The sequence below is a fragment of the Labrus bergylta genome, chromosome 19 (assembly GCF_963930695.1).
Source record: "Labrus bergylta chromosome 19, fLabBer1.1, whole genome shotgun sequence".
NCBI classification, from domain to species: Eukaryota; Metazoa; Chordata; class Actinopteri; order Labriformes; family Labridae; genus Labrus; species Labrus bergylta.
The window spans coordinates 13,098,692-13,119,222 of NC_089213.1; the positions used below are offsets into that span (position 1 = coordinate 13,098,692).

At 45.2% G+C, this 20,531-nt stretch overlaps 2 protein-coding genes and 1 long non-coding RNA gene across 3 annotated transcripts in view; 1 reads left to right on the plus strand and 2 right to left on the minus strand.

The window, feature by feature from the left end:
* Nucleotides 1-2,751: 2,751 nt before the first annotated feature.
* Nucleotides 2,752-12,430, minus strand: bop1 (BOP1 ribosomal biogenesis factor). The gene is made up of 15 exons (XM_020651660.3): nucleotides 12,270-12,430; nucleotides 10,029-10,208; nucleotides 9,830-9,922; nucleotides 9,533-9,687; nucleotides 9,325-9,442; nucleotides 8,931-9,245; nucleotides 8,003-8,164; nucleotides 7,837-7,917; nucleotides 7,504-7,573; nucleotides 7,263-7,395; nucleotides 6,943-7,126; nucleotides 6,570-6,861; nucleotides 6,361-6,445; nucleotides 3,288-3,395; nucleotides 2,752-3,088 (listed from the first exon to the last, which is right to left on the minus strand). The coding sequence occupies exons 1-15, from the start codon at nucleotides 12,414-12,416 to the stop codon at nucleotides 2,935-2,937; spliced, it is 2,277 nt and encodes a 758-aa protein (XP_020507316.1). The 5' UTR covers nucleotides 12,417-12,430; the 3' UTR covers nucleotides 2,752-2,934.
* A 1,714-nt stretch (nucleotides 12,431-14,144) lies between these two features.
* The window catches only part of hsf1 (heat shock transcription factor 1), a gene marked incomplete in the record, with an annotated part of 7,067 nt that continues 680 nt past the window's right edge, over nucleotides 14,145-20,531 (plus strand). The window contains 11 exon segments of the mRNA XM_065948170.1: nucleotides 14,145-14,559; nucleotides 14,832-14,940; nucleotides 15,077-15,213; nucleotides 15,596-15,720; nucleotides 16,022-16,097; nucleotides 16,291-16,352; nucleotides 16,458-16,536; nucleotides 17,030-17,148; nucleotides 17,565-17,740; nucleotides 19,168-19,318; nucleotides 20,448-20,512. Coding sequence (XP_065804242.1) covers nucleotides 14,440-14,559; nucleotides 14,832-14,940; nucleotides 15,077-15,213; nucleotides 15,596-15,720; nucleotides 16,022-16,097; nucleotides 16,291-16,352; nucleotides 16,458-16,536; nucleotides 17,030-17,148; nucleotides 17,565-17,740; nucleotides 19,168-19,318; nucleotides 20,448-20,512 — 1,219 coding nt within the window.
* Nucleotides 19,489-20,010, minus strand: LOC136177096 (uncharacterized). Its single transcript, XR_010664757.1, has 3 exons — nucleotides 19,921-20,010; nucleotides 19,631-19,825; nucleotides 19,489-19,578 (listed from the first exon to the last, which is right to left on the minus strand). It is a non-coding gene; the product is annotated as an uncharacterized lncRNA (long non-coding RNA).

Below are 20,531 nucleotides of genomic sequence, written 5' to 3' on the forward strand. Positions count from 1 at the left end.
CAGTTTGTTTTTTAATGTCCACATTTACGTGGAGTATAACATTCATCATAACATCAGATAACCACCGAGGTGAACCTTTAGCTTCTAACATCACACAAACTCATTATTTTCAACAACAACATCTTAACAACAAACATTTCTAAACCATTGACCGTAAATAATGTAAATAATGTAAATAATGGGCTACACTGAGTACAGTTAGCCGACTGGTTTACAAGCTAACGCTAAACAAGCTAGGTCCGTAAATATAAACACATGAGTAAGCAGTAAATATAACACTACTATATCACTTACCGAAGAAAACTGAAGCATCAACTTGTTGGATGGTCTGTTAACCGCACAGCAAGCCATGTATGTTGTCAGATATGTGTTAAAAAACTCTCCAAACGAAGTAAGAAAGAGGAGAAATCAGACGGATCAAGCTGTTAGCCTCCTGACCTGCTGACCTCACAGACAGATGCAGCGCGCACAGCTGTCAATCAAATCTGACACAACCAAATATGGGCATAGTCGTTTTCCTTAATAGAATAAAATCCGATGAGTTATAAAAAAATTCACCCCCCCCACAGTGTGAGGAGAAGGGGCCGTCAACTTCTCAGATACATCTCGTTTTTTGAACCAGGCTGTAAACATGTTGATTCCTGTGGTAGAAACGGGCTTTTTTGGCTGTGGGCTTATGGCACTTCCGGCGCTTCTGCAGCCAGCCTCAAGCGGAACCTCGAGGAACTGCAGTTTTTTGTACTTCCGCATAGGCTTCATTTTTCGAGACCGGAGGTTGCCCCTTGGTGTCACTACAAAAACACTCCGCTGGAAATCACGTGACCACATGCGCCGGCATTTCTTTCACAATAAAAGTCTCTTCCTCCAATTGACTTGTAATTATTCCGGCAGTTTGGACGCAGCTAGGCGTATCGCTGTCCTCCACAGGCAGACAGGAACTACATCATACAAACAACTTTCAATTCTTGAAAACAATTAGCACGTAGAAAATTAATCATTGCTTTTGCAATCAAGTGTTGGTTCTCATATGGACCAAACAACGTTTTAACTGAAGATGAAGATATCATAAAACAATATATATAATACAAATATAATAAAATGTGTGTAACTGTTTCAGTAACGCCAAACAAAGTCATCAAAATGTCATTTATAATATCAGGTGGAGAGGTCAACCTCGTTCAGGACATCAGAGCTGAGTCTGAACAAATCACGACTTTCTCTGGTTTGACCTCCTCGATCCAGGTATGGAGAGGCAGTTCAGTACAGTGAAGGAAAATTAGTTTAAAATCAATCAGGAGAGTACAAAATTAAAATTGAGTGAGAGCGGGACGACATCATTCTTGGTACCAAAAAAAATGGTAAATATAACTATGAAGAACACATAAATGTCTTTGTGCATACTTTATTATATAGCAAGATAAAAGAGCAAAGGGGGCGCTTGTAAGGGGGCCTGTAATGACATGTCGTTTTTCCAAATACAGCACATGACGATTCCCCGTCATTTGAAAATCTTTTTTTTAATTTTAATTTTTAAAGATTTATTTTGGGGCTTTTTGTGCCTTTAATGGAGAGATAGGACAGTGGATATAGTTGGAAATCAGGGAGAGAGAGTAGGGAATGACATGCGGGGAAAGGAGCCACAGGTTAGATTTAAACCCGGGCCGCCCGCTTGGAGGATTATAGCCTCCATACCAGCACCCCTGAAAATCTTAATTAGACCAGATCAAGCCGTTTCTGAAATCTGCTGTCGACCTATTATCATCAATAATAAGTAATGATCACTATGGTAACTAAACAGAACCAGGGGTCTGTGCTATGAAGCAGGATTTGGGGTTAGCGAGGTCACTTCAGGGTTAACTCCGAGTTTTCAGTCCTACGAAGGTGGTTCACTTGTTACCTTGGTATATCGCCATGGTAACCTCTGCTGCACACCTAACCTGCTCCAGGTTATGTTTGAGATAAGAGATCAACCTGTGGAAGTCTCCGTCATCCTTCAACAGAGACTAAAAAAAGCAGCGGAACCTTTGAGTTGTGTTTTTAAGATGTTAAAGGATGAATATTTTCTTATGTCTTTGAATTATATCTTCATATGAATGTTTAGTGTCCCCATGCTGCTCTGTTTGTTATCATCAGAGCTGAACTATAACTTCTCAAACTGTTATACTCTCCACATGAAAGAGTCAGAGACACACATCCAGTTCAGAGAAAAAACAGGAGTTATTATCTTCAGTTCTAAGGTGAACTAACGATGGGACAGAAATATAATAATCTGTAGTTTGGACATTAATACTCTCTGATGTTTCTTTTTTCTGCCAGTTGTCCTTCCTGCATTTGTTCCTGCAGCTGTGTAACTTTAGTCTCTGGGTTTGTTTTAAACCTCTTTATATTATTAATATAGTTTGTTCAGAGTTTGTTAGATATGACGATCTGCTGACGGGAGACACAGTGATGATTGTGATAGTTATATGAAGCTAACTCCGCCCCTTTTATGTGAACGCACTCTCTGAAACTCGAGGGTAACTTATGTTGATAAGCGGCTTCATGTGACTGTTAATCACGGTCTCTGATGTTAGGGTTAGTGAAGCCAGATCACACAAAGATACCCTGGGTAAGTTGGACTCTCTTCGTAGTCTAGACCAGGTGTGTTCTGAGGGAGATAAGGTATCAATCAGCCTCAGTTCCTTTAATGTTAGCACGCTCACACATAAAGCACAAATACAGTTGAATCACCATGGTAACAAGAAAACAAAGTGTGCACAAAGTTTCAGTTTAATTAAAAATCAACAATAATAACAAGGCCAAAGTTTAAAAACTACGTAAGATTCAGCTGGGTGGTCTCCTAGAAACCACATCACCTAAAGGCAGGTTGCTAGGAGACCATGGGCACAATGCTAGAACCAGGTCCGTGGTCAGGATGCCGGGTCGGGTCGGCTGCTAGGTGAAGAGTCTGATGGTGGCGTCTGCTCCGGAGGAAAAGACCCAGGGCTGTGTGGGGTGAAAAGTCACGTCCAGAACACCGAGATCATGAGTAATCACATGACCTCTGAGAACCTTCACCGGGACGATCAACGGGTTCTGTAACAGGTCACTGAGGGAGAGAGAGAGAGCGAGAGAGAGACAGTGATATAGTGACACTATAGGATCAAAAATGTCATAATACTAATCACATTGTGTAATTATACTCTGCCCCTACACTGTGTATTACAGTGTGATACAGTGTGTATTACAGTGTGTGTAACAGTGTATATTAAAGTGTGTGTGTTACAGTGTGTGTATTTGTGGCTTACTTGTAAACAGTCCCGTGGCAGACGATGACAGATCCATCGTCTGATGCTGAAGCAAACAGTGGGTACAGTCTGTGATAGGCCACGCCCCTCACCGCCTTCTTATGGTGTCTGAAGAGAAGAAGAGAATATGACATCATGTTTGTATTATTAAATGTTTCTGAATCCATATTCTCTTTCTATTGGTTGGCCTATCTTGATACAACACCGTGGAAAAAGGTGCCCACTCGATGACCTTGATGATGTCCTGCTGTCTGTCTACACCTGAAGTTGTGAGGACCAATAAGGGTTAGGTTATGATATGACGTCACACAGTGTGTAGTCAGAATTCATAGTGTACAATTTTGTGTATGTGAGAATTTCATGGATGAATACCAAATTGGCCATAACTGATTTGTTATATTCAACTGCTCCACAATGCACTGCGACTATCCAACGGTGGGGGACAGCCTGCCAACAAATAAAAGTAACAGTAAATTCTGCTCAGCAGAAATATCCTGTTTTGGGGCGCCGGCACTCTAGTGGTTATGTCGCGTGGCCCAAGTTCAAGTCTGACTTGTGGCTCCTCTCCCACTCCTTGGTTTCTCGCTCTATTTACTGTCCTCTCAAATAAAGTATATATATATATATGAGATCCGTGGAGCAGGATGAGAACAGCTGCTACCTGTTCGTGTGTATGAGGACAGTATTCCAGAAAGAGACTGAGCAGGTGGAGCCCTGCAGCATCTGAGGGCTAGATGGACATTGACAGGGTCCCTGTGGGCCCCAAGCACTGCCCTTGAGTGGTGTGGTTTTGACAAACTGTGAGGGAGAGTCCTACATCAGGCTGGAATGAAGCCCATGGTCATGCCTTAAGCATAAATGGCCATTGTCTTGAAGGGGGTGGATTCAAAAATTTACCCGTCACTGTTTTTTTTTTTTTTTTACCTGCCACTTTTTTACAAGCAGCAAAATGTCATGACATATCAAATCAAGGCTTACAATATTTAAATAATTTACTATTTTATGACAGGGAATTTCTTCCCAACTTATTAAGAAAATACTGACATCCTCTTCATCTAACTTAACAGAAAAAGAAGTAGATTTTACTTTTAGTATTTTGAGGCAGTAAGAATGTTCCCTAAGTTATGTCCTTAAAGGCTAATTTAGCTTCACATAAGCTCGACTGAGAGGCAAGATTATCAATGTGTTGTTTTAAAGGTATATGAGCTTATATGAGGAGAGTCCTCACCATCATAAAGGTTTCTGCTGGAAAGAGTTCCATTTAGAAAGACGTTTAGTTCACTTCTCAGGATATCGAATCTTCTAACTGAATCTGAGAGGTTTAGAGTTTTGTTTCTCTCCTATGTTTGTATCTAAGTCTAAATTGTGTTACGTTGCTACACTGAAAATACCCCATTTCCTGATATCACTGTTTCACAATAAAAGCCAGTCATAGACCTTTAAACCTGTAACTTTTATTGTGAAGACCTTGGTTTAAACACACCTTCAGCAGGTAGACCCGCTGATATTGAGATGCTAATCCGGTCTGCGCTTGGCTAAAGGAACACCAAGTTAAGCCATTTCAGCAGATAGCCTATCGCTGTAAACATGACACGAGGAGGAGGCGGAGCCCTGTGGGCCGTATGAACGAATGCCTGAGTCTTCTCATAAAGTCAGAGCTGAACAAGCAGGAGACAGGGGATTCATTTAACGCTGTTTGTTGTCACAAAGCACTCTGTACCCTAACCCTAGCATGAGAGAGGGCTCTCAAATCTTTCCAAGACACTTGCAACTCTATCAGGTATTCCTCTGAAGGAAGCACTGAGAAGGTGACCGGGGCTGAGCTGCACCCAAAAAAAAGTCACCTGCTCGATGTGGCTGTGCCTGCTGCAGGTCTGGTATCAAGACAGCCATCTAAATAACAGGCCCCATTGAGTTGTCCTCAGAGTTTTGCGCGATCATGGGATAGCAAATCTCCCCCATACTCCCCAAACTCTGGTAGAAGCTGTGATTGATGGGACATGCTCCTTCAGACCTGCAGTGGTTTCAGCAGAAGTATGCTTCCTCTACCTACCTCTGTCAGGAGGGCTAAGACGGCAGCCTTATGGTCGTCAAGCTCTGCCGTTCACTGGTCCACCTAAGAAGCAAACTTAGGATTCCTTTGCCTTTTTCTACATGTATTCTATATACTTTGATCGTCCAGGCTAGGGTTTGGTCAACCACTGAGCCATGGACAGAAGGGGAGGAGTCAATTGCTCTTGTGAGGTGACACCACCCAGGAGCTGATCCAACCCTCTTCGCCTAGCATCCCTGACTGCACTAGGCATGTAGCTGCAGTTCATGCAGGGATCTTCCGATAGGCCCTCCCCTCAAGTGTTGGAGGCAGAGGCAAGAGGGACAGAGGTCATGATTGTATTTGAGCTGCAGAGGTGCCATGCAGGCTGTACAACAATGATTGCTAGGCATGGGGAATGCTGCCAACAATGATAAAAAACCAAAGAAACAAGCTAAACTGGGAATGAAGGAGAGCAAATACTGTCCATCCCAACCATTTCTTAGGGAAAAGAACACATGGTACAATGACTGCTGTAACCAACAGTTGTGCTCCAGTGAACTACTAAGAAGTTAATACAACGCACCCCATGCTGGGAGTGGTAGTGCAAACACATGGCATCACTCTCACGTTATTTGGAAAACTCAAGCTTCTCTACCATATCAAGGTGGCAACCCAAAACAGACGAGCTAAGGGTACTGAAGTGCTAAGCTGCTAAAACCACCATTGTTATCAAATATACTGAGATGGCCTGCAGAGAGAGAAAGCACTGTTGCCAACTACGGAAGAGAGATTATACGTACACTTATGTTGGTCACAGGGCTACCAGCTACAAGTTAATGCTACATGATAGTCCAACACATGCAAGTGAAAATAAGTGAACTAACAGGTCCTCTGATGACACCGGAAGATATAGCTTGGTGGGGGCCTTAAGGGGTCACAGGTGAGGTAAATGGTGTCATTCAAGCCTGTATTTCATGAACGCTGAAATAGAACTGACTGATTCATTGATAGGTGTTAGAATAATTGACAGGTGTGTACCGTAGCATCTTGTAGGGTTTAGTTGAGAGGTCGAGGTCAAACCAGCTGAGTCTGCAGTCATAGCTCCCACAGATCACATGATCACCTGCGGACAGACACAAAGGTGAGCACAGGCCCTTCCCCCTCCAGTGATGTCACCTCTGTAGCATAGTATGAATTTTCTACTATATGTTTCATGTTCATCTGGTTCCATAGTACGCCTGGCTTACCTGCAGGGTGGACGGCCATGCTGGAGATCCACTTGGAGTTGGCTTGTAGTTTTTTGGTCATTTCTTGTTTGACAAGGTTGTAGATCCGGACGGAGCGCTGCGTTGCCACAAAGAAGTAGGGCCTTACAGGGTGGAAGGATACGCTCTGCACTAGGCCTTTGTTCTTCCTGAAAGGGTTCTGGCTCCGCCTCCGGCTCACCTGGTGGATCAACACCTGCAGATGGCTTGAGTGATCAGGCATCACAGAGGCCAGGTAGTCTCCTTTGGCATGCCACGTCACTTGCTGGACAGCCTGCAAAGACAAAACATCAAAGTTAGTCCAGGTCAGGTCCCCTGATGAGTAACCTTTGATTCAACAGGTGTGTCCTCTCACTTTTGGGTGCTGGATTTTGAGGCGGATCCCTTGGTTAAGCTCCTCCCCCTCTGCATCACTCCAGGTGACTATACTCGCTCCCTCCATAAGCTCCGTCTCCTGTTGACTCGACAAGAGACGTTCTGATGAAGAGACTACCTGTCTGTCTGCCAGAGCGGGAGACAGGATCAGCACCGCGGAGTCCCTAAAAAACACACCCACACAATATTTAGGCAAATCTGCATTTTTTCTCTTTAAAAAAAAAAGAAAGATCAGTTTGAAATGTATTGTAGAGAGAGAAATAGAGAGACAGGCAGGTGGAGAGACAGACAGGTCCTTACAGGGCAACAGCCAATAAACAGACAGATGGGTTTGGGTTCCAGGCGACACTCTTCACGGGACCGCCCACCTGGATGGTCTTCATACAGCGAGACGAACACACCTCCCAGAACCTCACAGACCCGTCATCACTACCTGCACAGGTAAACACACAAGATTCACAGGTTAGTCCTGATGTAGTGAATGAAGACACCTGAGCAGGTAAACTGTTAAATAAGATGACATCGTCATCGAGTTTGATACCTGAGGCAAGCCACTGTCCTGATGGAGACACGCTGATGGACCGAACCAGACCAGTGTGACCACGATACACCTGTAAACACACACATATATATTAAGAACACACACACATTATTTACACACACATAGTGCAGAAATGTCGCCATTAGTGTCGTGTCCTAAAAGCGTCTATCTTCAAAACAAACCAACATGGTTCAGCGTTTTCTCGCTCCCCATCCTAAACGCTAAAATGCCTTCAGTGTGTGTGTGTTTGATTGTGTCAGTGAATGTGTGTGTGTGTCAGTGGGTGTGTGTGTGTCTGTGTGTGGGTGTGTGTGTCTGTGTGTGAGTGTGTACCAGCGACTGTGTGGTGGGAAACGGCTGCAGGTCTTTGGGTTTAGGCAGTTTTGGTATCAGATCCTCTGGATTGACGTTGACCTACAGGTAGACAGACAGACCAGTTATTTACTAGACAGATATTGGTGTGTTCTGATTGGCTGCAGACAGTCAGTAAGACATGTACCCTCATCTTCCTCTGGCGGGGGCACAGGTAGAGGTCGAGGCAGCGCTCAAACCTCTCGTGGATGAATCGAGGGAATGCCGGAACATGACGCAGGCTGGAGAACGAGCGAGGAACAAACGGGAACTTCCTGTCTGCCGGATCCTGCTGCTCCCACAGAGCCCGCTGGGGGAAGAGAGAGAGAAAGAGAGAGAGAGAGAGAGAGAGAGAGAGAGAGAGAATGGTGGGTGAGACAGGAGTTTCATTCCAGGTCTCTTAAAATGCTTCCTTGACTTTTTCTTGGTCCCTCCTACCAGTGATGAAAAGAGGAAAAAAAAGATGTAGAGATATGGACAGGTAAACAGACAGACAGGTAGACAAACAGGTAAACAGACAGACAGACAGACAAACAGGTAAACAGACAGACAGACAGACAAACAGGTAAACAGACAGACGTAAGAACAAACAGGTAAACAAACAGACAGACAGACAAACAGGTAAACAGACAGACAGGTAGACAAACACGTAAACAGACAGACAGGTAGACAAACAGGTAAACAGACAGACAGACAATCAGGTAAACAGACAGACAGACAATCAGGTAAACAGACAGACAGGTAGACAAACACGTAAACAGACAGGTAGACAAACAGGTAAACAGACAGACAGGTAGACAAACAGGTAAACAGACAGACAGGTAGACAAACAGGTAGACAGACAGGCAGACAGACAGACAGGTAGACAGACGGACAGGTAGACAAACAGGTAGACAGACAGGCAGACAGACAGACAGGTAGACAGACGGACAGGTAGACAAACAGGTAAACAGACAGACAGGTAGACAGACAGGTTGAAAAACAGGTAAACAGATGGACAGGTAGACAAACAGGTAAACAGACAGACAGGTAGACAGACTTAAGAACAAACAGGTGACCTGGCTCAGGCGTCTCACCTCCTCGTCGGTGAACATGTACTCAGGTGGGGGGTTGTAGGACTCGTGGTGACCTGGCAGACGGATTTTCGGGGCGGGCAGATGCATCTTATGCTTGGCGAGGATGGAGGTGTCCTCACTGGCCCAGAGGTCGTAGTAGCGCCCCCTGGTGTCCTGGTCATCTCTGCGTGGTTTAATCCAGCCCATTTTAATGGCGTGGACAAGTTTGGACACTTTTTCCTTCTCAAGCAGAGACGGGATGAACGAGCGTTTATCGGCTGGCCGGTTGGTGACCGGGTGGAGCATCACATCCTGACTGAAGAACTCCACCTGAGGCTGGCAGTGGGGACAAGAGTAGCTGTTAAACACTTACTCTGGAAAGGGGCGGAGCTTGGCGCAGGTTACGTGGGCTTACCTGGTACTCATTGAAATTGACATCTCCAAACTGTCCCATCTGCAGTCGCTTTACCAACTGCACCTGCTCATCGGACAGCACCACGTCACTTCCTGTCTGCTTGTCCTGAACGGTTCTCCTATAAACACAAAAGCAGTGTTTAGCTTAGTATCGTTAGAGTCCCCTCCTTCCACTGGTGCAGAAGCTAGCGTTATGCTAGCATACTCACCAGTAGTCAGGGTTCTCCATTTTGTCCAGGAAGTCGTCAAGCTCATCCTTGTTCCTGATTGGTTTGTAGATCTTCTTCCCGTCAAGGTCGTAACCGATGTGAGGGAAGTCTTTGTACCACTCCATGGGGATGTTCCCCACCGTGTTCCTGATGTCCTGTAGAACCAACACAACATAGCGAACCATCAGAACCAACACAACATAGAGAACCATCAGAACAAACACAACATAGAGAACCATCAAAGATCAGAGAGAACATTTCAGAGGTCTGTACAGAACCCATGAGAACCTGTCTTACCTCTTCATCTGAAGAGTCGTGTTTGTACTCGTCTTCTTTCTCTTCTGTTACTCCTTCCTCCTCCTCCTCCTCCTCCTCCTCCTCTTCGTCCACCTGCAGGCAGAACACAAACAGGTGAAGTTCTAGAGGAGAACAGTTATGGGTCCCCCACGCCCTCTAACCAGCCAATCGTCTGTGTCGGTCTAACCCTAACCCCTACCTGCTGAGCCTGCTTTTGCTCCTCCTTCAGACCTTCATCATTATCCTCTTCCTTCTCTTCGTCGTCTTCGTCACTGTCACTCCCAGAATCCTCCAGTCCAGAGAAGACGCTGTCCTCGCTGTCAGACAGATCTCCATCCTCCTCCTCCTCCTCAGAAACTTTGTTGTTGAAGATAAAGACCTGCAGAAGAACACAGACACTCAGACTCCCCTAACCAAATGCCACACAAAAAACAGACGATTTAAGGAGTGCTGTGTTTAAAGATAACGAGCTTCCACAGATAACTACAGGTGACAACAAATAACTACAGGGGACTACATATAAATACAGGTGACTACAGATAACTACAGGTGACTACATATAAATACACGTGACTACAGATAAATACAGGCGACTACAGATAGCTACAGGTGACTACAGATAACTACAGGTGACTACATATAAATACACGTGACTACAGATAAATACAGGCGACTACAGATAGCTACAGGTGACGACAGATAACTACAGGTGACGACAGACAACTACAGAAAACTACAGGTGATGACAGAAAACTACAGGTGACTACAGACAACTACAGAAAACTACAGGTGATGACAGAAAACTACAGGTGACTACAGACAACTACAGGTGACGACAGACAACTACAGAAAACTACAGGTGACTACAGACAACTACAGAAAACTACAGGTGATGACAGAAAACTACAGGTGACTACAGACAACTACAGAAAACTACAGGTGACGACAGATAACTACAGGTGACGACAGACAACTACAGAAAACTACAGGTGATGACAGAAAACTACAGGTGACTACAGACAACTACAGAAAACTACAGGTGATGACAGAAAACTACAGGTGACTACAGACAACTACAGGTGACGACAGACAACTACAGAAAACTACAGGTGACTACAGATAACTACAGGTGAATACATATAAATACACGTGACTACATATAACTACAGATAAGTACAGGCGACTACAGATAACTACAGGTGACTACAGATAAATACAGGTGACTACAGATAACTACAGGTGACTACATATAAATACACGTGACTACATACAACTACAGATAAATACAGGCGACTACAGATAACTACAGGCGACTACAGATAACTACAGGTGACAACAGACAACTACAGGTGACGACAGACAACTACAGATAACTACAGGTGATTACAAGTGTTTACAGATAACTACAGGTGACTACAGAAAACTACAGGTGACGACAGACAACTACAGGTGACGACAGACAACTACAGGTGACGACAGACAACTACAGGTGACGACAGACAACTACAGAAAACTACAGGTGACGACAGACAACTACAGGTGACGACAGACAACTACAGGTGACGACAGACAACTACAGAAAACTACAGGTGATGACAGAAAACTACAGGTGACGACAGAAAACTACAGACGGCGACAGAAAACTACAGACGGCGACAGAAAACTACAGACAACTACAGTAAACTACAAGTGACTACATATAACTACAGACAACTACAGATAACTACAGACAACAACAGGTAACTACAGGTGACTACATATAACTACAGGTAACTACAGATAACTACATGGTTGAACTTAGTTTGCTGTAAAAACCTCTTATTTTTACCTTTGCTGTAGCTTCACCTGTGGATATTTTACCTGTGCTGTAGCTTCACCTGTGGTTATTTTACCTGTGATATAGCTTCACCTGTGGTTATTTTAAACATGACAGCTACTTTAATACCTTCGTGTCTTATAGTGAGTCATGTTAGTCACATACAGACAGAACAATCCGGGATTTCTCCTAAATGAAGGCTTTGCACGACCCGCGTGCTCGTGCATGAACTATACCTGTCCGAAGCGTGCCAGGGCCAAAGAAGTGTACTGTACGGAGCACTCACACTGGTCAAACGAACTGGACTTTAGGGGTGAAGTGTGCTTAGGTACGGTACAGATTGCCAACAGTGACTACACGGACCTGAGTTGCTGCTTCCAGAACTCCATCTACAAACTCGTCATTTTATGTCTCTCTAACTTGTTACCTGTCTGCTCACGTTAACGGGTCACCTGTGGGTGTGTGCAACCTCAGAATGACTCGACCTGGTCTCCGGTTCGGTTCGGCCCTCCGAAGTTCAGATGAACACGCTTACCTTGTTATAACGTGTTTAAATCTCCTCACTCCTGTTAGCATGCTAACAGCTAACAGGTTACACACAGTTTGTGTTTGTTCGTGTCTCACCTCCACGTCCTTCTGCTCCTCTTCCTCTTGCTCCTCTTTACTCCTCTTCTTCTTCGCACTCTTTTCTTGGACTTTCTTCATCTTTTCTATCTTTTCGCTCCGCGTGTTTTCGCTGCTGCTCCCCTCCATCACAGCACGTGGGAACATGCGCAGTACCCAGTACCACGTCCGTGACGTCACAGTCTGAGGGATTGTGCGTACTGACGCCACCTGGTGGTCAAAACCTTCGTCTGCTGCTGACTTTTCCATCACCAAACTACCTTACATAAAAGTACACCAAAAAACAAATAATGACGTCACAGCCTGAGGGGGAAAGAGGTCAATTACTGTTTTTATTATTATTTTATTTTTTTAACATTTGGTAGGGGGGTATTATTATGAATCAGTTTTAGAGATGGGGGTATTATTATGAATCAGTTTTAGAGTGGGGGGTATTATTATGAATCAGTTTTAGAGATGGGGGTATTATTATGAATCAGTTTTAGAGTGGGGGGTATTATTATGAATCAGTTTTAGAGTGGGGGGGTATTATTATGAATCAGTTTTAGAGTGGGGGGGTATTATTATGAATCAGTTTTAGAGTGGGGGGTATTATTATGAATCAGTTTTAGAGATGGGGGGGTATTATTATGAATCAGTTTTAGAGATGGGGGGTATTATTATGAATCAGTTTTAGAGTGGGGGGTATTATTATGAATCAGTTTTAGAGATGGGGGGGTATTATTATGAATCAGTTTTAGAGTGGGGGGGTATTATTATGAATCAGTTTTAGAGATGGGGGGGTATTATTATGAATCGGTTTTAGAGATGGGGGGTATTATTATGAATCAGTTTTAGAGTGGGGGGTATTATTATGAATCAGTTTTAGAGATGGGGGGGTATTATTATGAATCGGTTTTAGAGATGGGGGGTATTATTATGAATCAGTTTTAGAGTGGGGGGTATTATTATGAATCAGTTTTAGAGATGGGGGGTATTATTATGAATCAGTTTTAGAGTGGGGGGTATTATTATGAATCAGTTTTAGAGATGGGGGGTATTATTATGAATCGGTTTTAGAGATGGGGGGTATTATTATGAATCAGTTTTAGAGATGGGGGGTATTATTATGAATCAGTTTTAGAGTGGGGGGGTATTATTATGAATCAGTTTTAGAGATGGGGGGTATTATTATGAATCAGTTTTAGAGTGGGGGGGTATTATTATGAATCAGTTTTAGAGTGGGGGGTATTATTATGAATCAGTTTTAGAGATGGGGGGTATTATTATGAATCAGTTTTAAAGTGGGGGGTATTATTATGAATCAGTTTTAGAGTGGGGGGGTATTATTATGAATCAGTTTTAGAGTGGGGGGTATTATTATGAATCAGTTTTAGAGATGGGGGGTATTATTATGAATCAGTTTTAGAGTGGGGGGTATTATTATGAATCAGTTTTAGAGATGGGGGGTATTATTATGAATCAGTTTTAGAGATGGGGGGTATTATTATGAATCAGTTTTAGAGTGGGGGGGTATTATTATGAATCAGTTTTAGAGATGGGGGTATTATTATGAATCAGTTTTAGAGATGGGGGGTATTATTATGAATCAGTTTTAGAGTGGGGGGGTATTATTATGAATCAGTTTTAGAGATGGGGGTATTATTATGAATCAGTTTTAGAGTGGGGGGGTATTATTATGAATCAGTTTTAGAGTGGGGGGGTATTATTATGAATCAGTTTTAGAGATGGGGGGTATTATTATGAATCAGTTTTATCAAGGTACACACTCCTAGACTGTGGAGGGCAGCACTAGACTGTGGTGCAGTCTAGAAGTGTACAGTCTATGGTACAGCCTGCCGGAAAGTCATTAGAAGAAGAAGAAGAAGAAGAAGAAGAAGAAGAAGACAATGTGATGTCATCACAGCGCGACATTCAGCTGTTTACGCAGTTGATTGTTTAGTGGGATTTGTCGGAGTTTTGCTCTACAGAGTTTGATTTGAATAAAGTTTTTAGAAACACATGACGACCACCTGGACCCGACAGAGTCCCGGACCAGCAGCGAGCCGTCTGTGAGCCGCATCAGTGTGTCCTTTTGTGGGGCTCTCTCCGTGTATCGGACGGTGTTAGCAGCAGGCTAGCTGTTAGCTTCGTTAGCTCAGAGTTTCTGGGATAATCCGGGGTTTCCGTCATGGAGTATCCCGGAGGAGGGGCGGCGGTGCTCAGCAGCGGGACCGTCCCGGCCTTTCTCACCAAACTGTGGACCCTGGTGGAGGACCCGGACACGGACCCGCTCATCTGCTGGAGCCCGGTAACCCCGTTAGCTTAGTGTAGCTAACAGCTATGTATAATTAGCTTTAACGTGTTTCATGCGTATCTAAAATAAAAGATTCTAAATACAAATCTAATTGTAATTATAGTGGATTTAATCTTCAAACAATCTAAGTCCTATCAGTAAATATGATATATTTATTTATTTCATCACTTAGATCACTTTCCAAAGTCTTTTATTTTGAAAATTCCACAATTTTCAAAATCAAATACATTCAATATTATAAACTAAAAGGTGTCTCTGTGTCTCAGAGTGGGTCCAGTTTCCATGTGTTCGATCAGGGTCGGTTCTCCAAAGAAGTTCTACCAAAGTTCTTCAAACACAACAACATGGCGAGCTTCATCAGACAGCTCAACATGTGTGAGTGTACATCCTGTGACATCATCAGTGCTGACATCATCATCATCAGTGCTGACGTCATCAGTGCTGACATCATCATCATCAGTGCTGACATCATCAGTGCTGACGTCTGTGTGTGTCTCTCTGTGTGTCTCAGACGGGTTCCGTAAGGTGGTTCACATCGAGCAGGGCGGTTTGGTGAAACCTGAGAGAGATGACACCGAGTTCCAACATCCATTCTTCATCAGAGGACAAGAACACCTGCTGGAGAACATTAAACGCAAAGTCACCACCGTACGTCACACCTGTACACCCTAGTATATACCTGCTCTCTCCTGTTTACCTGTTCTCTTCTGTTCTCTCCTGTTAACCTGTTCTCTCCTGTTCTCTCCTTTATACACCTGCTCTCCCCTGTTCTGTCCTGTATACCTGTTCTCTCCTGTTTACATCTACAGCGCCCACGTGTCCCACCTGACAGGCCCTTTAGGGGTTCCTAGTGCCAGTACCTGTTCCTATGCTCTATCCATTTGAATAGAGTAATATACCGTGGTATAATACTGCCCGCCTCCATACACCTGTAGTTCACACCTTTACCTCTTTTTGTCCTCTACAGTAACAGATCTCTGTAGTAGCTTTGGTCTTCATGGTAACATAATCTCTGCTGTGATTGGTCCAGGTGTCGTCAGTGCGTCAGGAGGAGGTGAAGGTGTCATCAAACGAGGTGAACAAGATCCTGACTGACGTGCAGGTGATGAAGGGAAGACAGGAAACCATCGACTCCAGGATCATCGCCATGAGACAGTAAGAGACCGTGAGAACTACACGTGTGTGTGTGTGTTAATAATGATCTGATGTGTGTGTGTTACTGTCTGTCTGTTAATAATGATCTGATGTGTGTGTGTTACTGTCTGTCTGTTAATAATGATCTGATGTGTGTGTGTGTCTGTCTGTCTGTTAATAATGATCTGATGTGTGTGTGTTACTGTCTGTCTGTTAATAATGATCTGATGTGTGTGTGTGTCTGTCTGTCTGTTAATAATGATCTGATGTGTGTGTCTGTCTGTCTGTCTGTTAATAATGATCTGATGTGTGTGTGTGTCAGTGAGAATGAGGCTTTGTGGAGAGAAGTTGCCAGCCTGAGACAGAAACACACTCAGCAACAGAAGGTCGTCAACAAGGTAATAAACCATCACACATGCAACACAGTGATCTATGACATGTACATACATTCTGACTACTCTAGATCTATGACATGTAGATACATTCTGACTGCTCTAGATCTATGACATGTACATACATTCTGACACCTCTAGATCTATGACATGTATATATATTCTGACTGCTCTATATCTATGACCTCTCTCTCTACAGTTGATACAGTTCCTGGTGTCTCTCGTCCAGACTAACAGGATTTTGGGGGTGAAGAGGAAAATGTAAGTAGACACAAACGTCAAAGCTGAGGTCAAACCTCCATCACTGATAGGACTACAGAGGTCTGATAATACAACACCAATAACCACACTGTATTTATTGTGCAGGCCTCTGATGCTGAATGACTCAAGCTCCGCCCACTCCATGCCTAAATACAGTCGGCCATTGTCATTGGAGCACATGCAGGTAAGCTGTCAGTGACTCGCCTGTGTAATGTGGAGTCAATAATTAGAGTGTGTTGCATTAACATTTGTTTTCACACATACGGAAATCTCCTGAAAAACTCTGGACATTAGTCTACCTGGAGGGGCTATATGTGAACACAAACAGCTGAATGTATCTCTCTTCACCCGGAGTTTGTCCTCCAGCCTCTTCGTATTTATTCTGCAGAAAGTCAGAGTGAGCTGAGAACGCAGCAGTATATAATCAGGAGAATTCACCTGGAGCCAATAGGAAGAGAATGAATTTTGTAAACAGTGACTGCATAAAGTGTCTGCACGCCACCTCTACGATCTCCTTGCTCTAATGAACCTGCTGCATTCTGTTTCCTGTTCGTCAGTATGTTGTTCCACGTTGTTTTTTTACGTCACGTCCTACCTCGGGAGACCCCCCCCCCCGACAGGGATAGTCCAGCTATAGATGAAAATATACGCCTCTGTTTGTTTGTTTTTGTTCTCAGGCAGCAGCCAGTTTGTTCTCAGCAACCTCCCCGGTGACTTCCGGACCAGTCATATCCGACATCACAGACTTAGCCACGCCCACTGCACAGGATGTGGTCAGTGATTGGACAGAGGCAGGGTGAGAACCAATGACATTGTATATTTATCAGCAGGGGAACATGAGAGGATGAGTGAACAGAAAAGAAGCATAGGGTTAGTTAACACCTCACAGATCTACCTGAGGACAGGTGATTGACCCGTGTTTCCTGTGAGGACCAAATATGAATGATTATATTAATCATAATAATAATCCAATCAAAACACACCTTTAAACTGAATAAAGAACTCACTTTACTTTGTGAAATCTAGTATTTAAACTTCTTCATGTCATTCAGATTCTTTAAAAAGAACAAACACCGACAGCCGCTGCTTTGTATAGGTGGTACATATCAGGTGACTGCTCTCATAGCCAACAGGAAGTCTGCATTCTTCTCCTCTGATTGGTCAGATTGATCAGCAAGCAGTCAATAACTGCCCATCCTGTTTCCCAAGCAGAGAAAGCCAATCAGGTGTCAAGCAGGAGCCGTCCAGCCCTGATGAGGAGGTGGTTTCTGTGCTTGAAGGTGGAGCTACACAAGCAGACACACCCCTCTCCCCCACCACCTTCATCAACTCCATCCTACTGGAGAGCGAGACACAGCCAACGCCCAGCAGCTCCTCCCCCACAACAGGTAACAGCTCCTCCCCCACAACAGGTAACAGCTCCTCCCCCACAACAGGTAACAGCTCCTCCCCCACAACAGCTAACAGCTCCTCCCCCACTACAGCTAACAGCTCCTCCCCCACTACAGTTAACAGCTGCTCCCCCACTACAGTTAACAGCTCCTCCCCCACTACAGCTATTAGCTCCTCCCCCACAACAGGTAACAGCTCCTCCCCCACAACAGCTAACAGCTCCTCCCCCACTACAGTTAACAGCTGCTCCCCCACTACAGTTAACAGCTCCTCCCCCACTACAGCTATTAGCTCCTCCCCCACAACAGGTAACAGCTCCTCCCCCACTACAGTTAACAGCTGCTCCCCCACTACAGTTAACAGCTCCTCCCCCACTACAGCTATTAGCTCCTCCCCCACTACAGCTAACAGCTCCTCCCCCACAACAGCTAACAGCTCCTCCCCCACTACAGCTATTAGCTCCTCCCCCACTACAGCTATTAGCTCCTCCCCCACTATAGCTAACAGCTCCTCCCCCACTACAGCTATTAGCTCCTCCCCCACTACAGCTAACAGCTCCTCCCCCACTACAGCTATTAGCTCCTCCCCCACTATAGCTAACAGCTCCTCCCCCACTACAGCTATTAGCTCCTCCCCCACTACAGTTAACAGCTGCTCCCCCACAACAGCTAACAGCTCCTCCCCCACAACAGCTAACAGCTCCTCCCCCACTACAGCTAACAGCTCCTCCCCCACTACAGCTAACAGCTCCTCCCCCACTACAGGTAACAGCTCCTCCCCCACTACAGGTAACAGCTCCTCCCCCACTACAGCTAACAGCTCCTCCCCCACTACAGTTAACAGCTGCTCCCCCACAACAGCTAACAGCTGCTCCCCCACAACAGCTAACAGCTCCTCCCCCACTACAGCTAACAGCTCCTCCCCCACTACAGCTAACAGCTCCTCCCCCACAACAGCTAACAGCTCCTCCCCCACTACAGCTAACAGCTCCTCCCCCACTACAGGTAACAGCTCCTCCCCCACTACAGCTAACAGCTCCTCCCCCACAACAGCTAACAGCTCCTCCCCCACTACAGTTAACAGCTCCTCCCCCACTACAGCTAACTAGCTCCTCCCCCACTACAGCTAACAGCTCCTCCCCCACAACAGCTAACAGCTCCTCCCCCACTACAGCTAACAGCTCCTCCCCCACAACAGCTAACAGCTCCTTCCACTGGTTTTAGCAGGAAGAAGGCGTAAGCCCTAGTGGTACAATGGTCATAACAGTCGGCTTGTACACCCAGAAAAGACTGTCTTAGCTTAACAGGCGTTGACCTGCTGGTGACCCCTGGTTGGTAAAGTTGTGAGCAGTGATTGGTTCATTGGTTCTGCTTGATCCAGTTTTTGTCTGACTCTCTTAATTCTCTTCTCTCTGCGCTTTTAGTCAGCCCCGTTATTCTGCTGAGCCCTGTCTCCACTGGGCCAGTCCCACCAACATCAGGCAGCCAATCACCTTCTTCCACCCGAAGCTCAGACTCCACACCTCGCAACACTAAAGCTCAACAAGAATGTCAGACCATCGCCTGTATCGACAGGTAAGTCTTCTATACATCTGTTGAAATGCTGGTGCATTTACCACCGTTAACTCCCACTACAGTTATATCTGCCCCGTACAGCTATAAGCTGCATGGTGCTGCCCCTACCCGGCCCTACAGCTGATATTACTACCCCTTACTGTCATAGATGCCCCTACCCGGCCCTACCTGCTGATATAACTACCCCTTAATGCCCTAACTGCCCCTACCTCGGCCCTACAGCTGATATAACTACCCCTTACTGTCATAACTGCCCCTACCTCGGCCCTACAGCTGATATTACTACCCCTTACTGTCCATAACTGCCCCTACCTCGGCCCTACAGCTGATATTACTACCCCTTACGGCCCCTACCTGGGCCCTACAGCTGATATAACTACCCCTTACTGTCATAGATGCCCCCTACCCGGCCCTACCTGCTGATTTAACTACCCCTTAATGCCCTAACTGCCCCTACCTGGCCCTACAGCTGATATAACTAGCCCTTACTACCATAGTTGCTCCTACCTCGGCCCTACAGCTGATATAACTACCCCTTACTGTCATAACTGCCCCTACCCTCGGCCCTACAGCTGATATTTACTACCCCTTACGGCCCCTACCTGGGCCCTACAGCTGATATAACTACCCCTTACTGTCATAACTGCCCCTACCTCGGCCCTACAGCTGATATTACCACCCCTTACTGTCATAGATGCCCTACCCGGCCCTACCTGCTGATTTAACTACCCCTTAATGCCCTAACTGCCCCTACCCCGGCCCTACAGCTGATATAACTAGCCCTTACTACCATAGTTGCTCCTACCTGGGCCCTACAGCTGATATTACTACCCCTTACTGTCATAGCTGCCCTACCTCAGCCCTACAGCTGATATAACTACCCCTTACCTGTCATAACTGCCCCTACCCTGGCCCTACAGCTGATATAACTACCCCTTACTGCATAGCTGCTGCCCTTCCTGACCAAGCAGGAGAACATTTACCCATAATGCATTGTGTAATTTAAGGCGTTTCTGAAGTGGGTGTTGATGTGTTCAGGTCTCTCAGCTGTCCTGTTGAATGTCTTCCTGTCAGGTGTGAATCTTTTGAACGACAGGTGTGTTATTAACACCCCTAGTGCTTCCCCCAGGCCCTGCCCCCCTCCTTCTGCAGGTGGACATTCACCTGATGTTTGGCACTTCCTATCAACAGGGTGTGAATCAGTAACTCTATA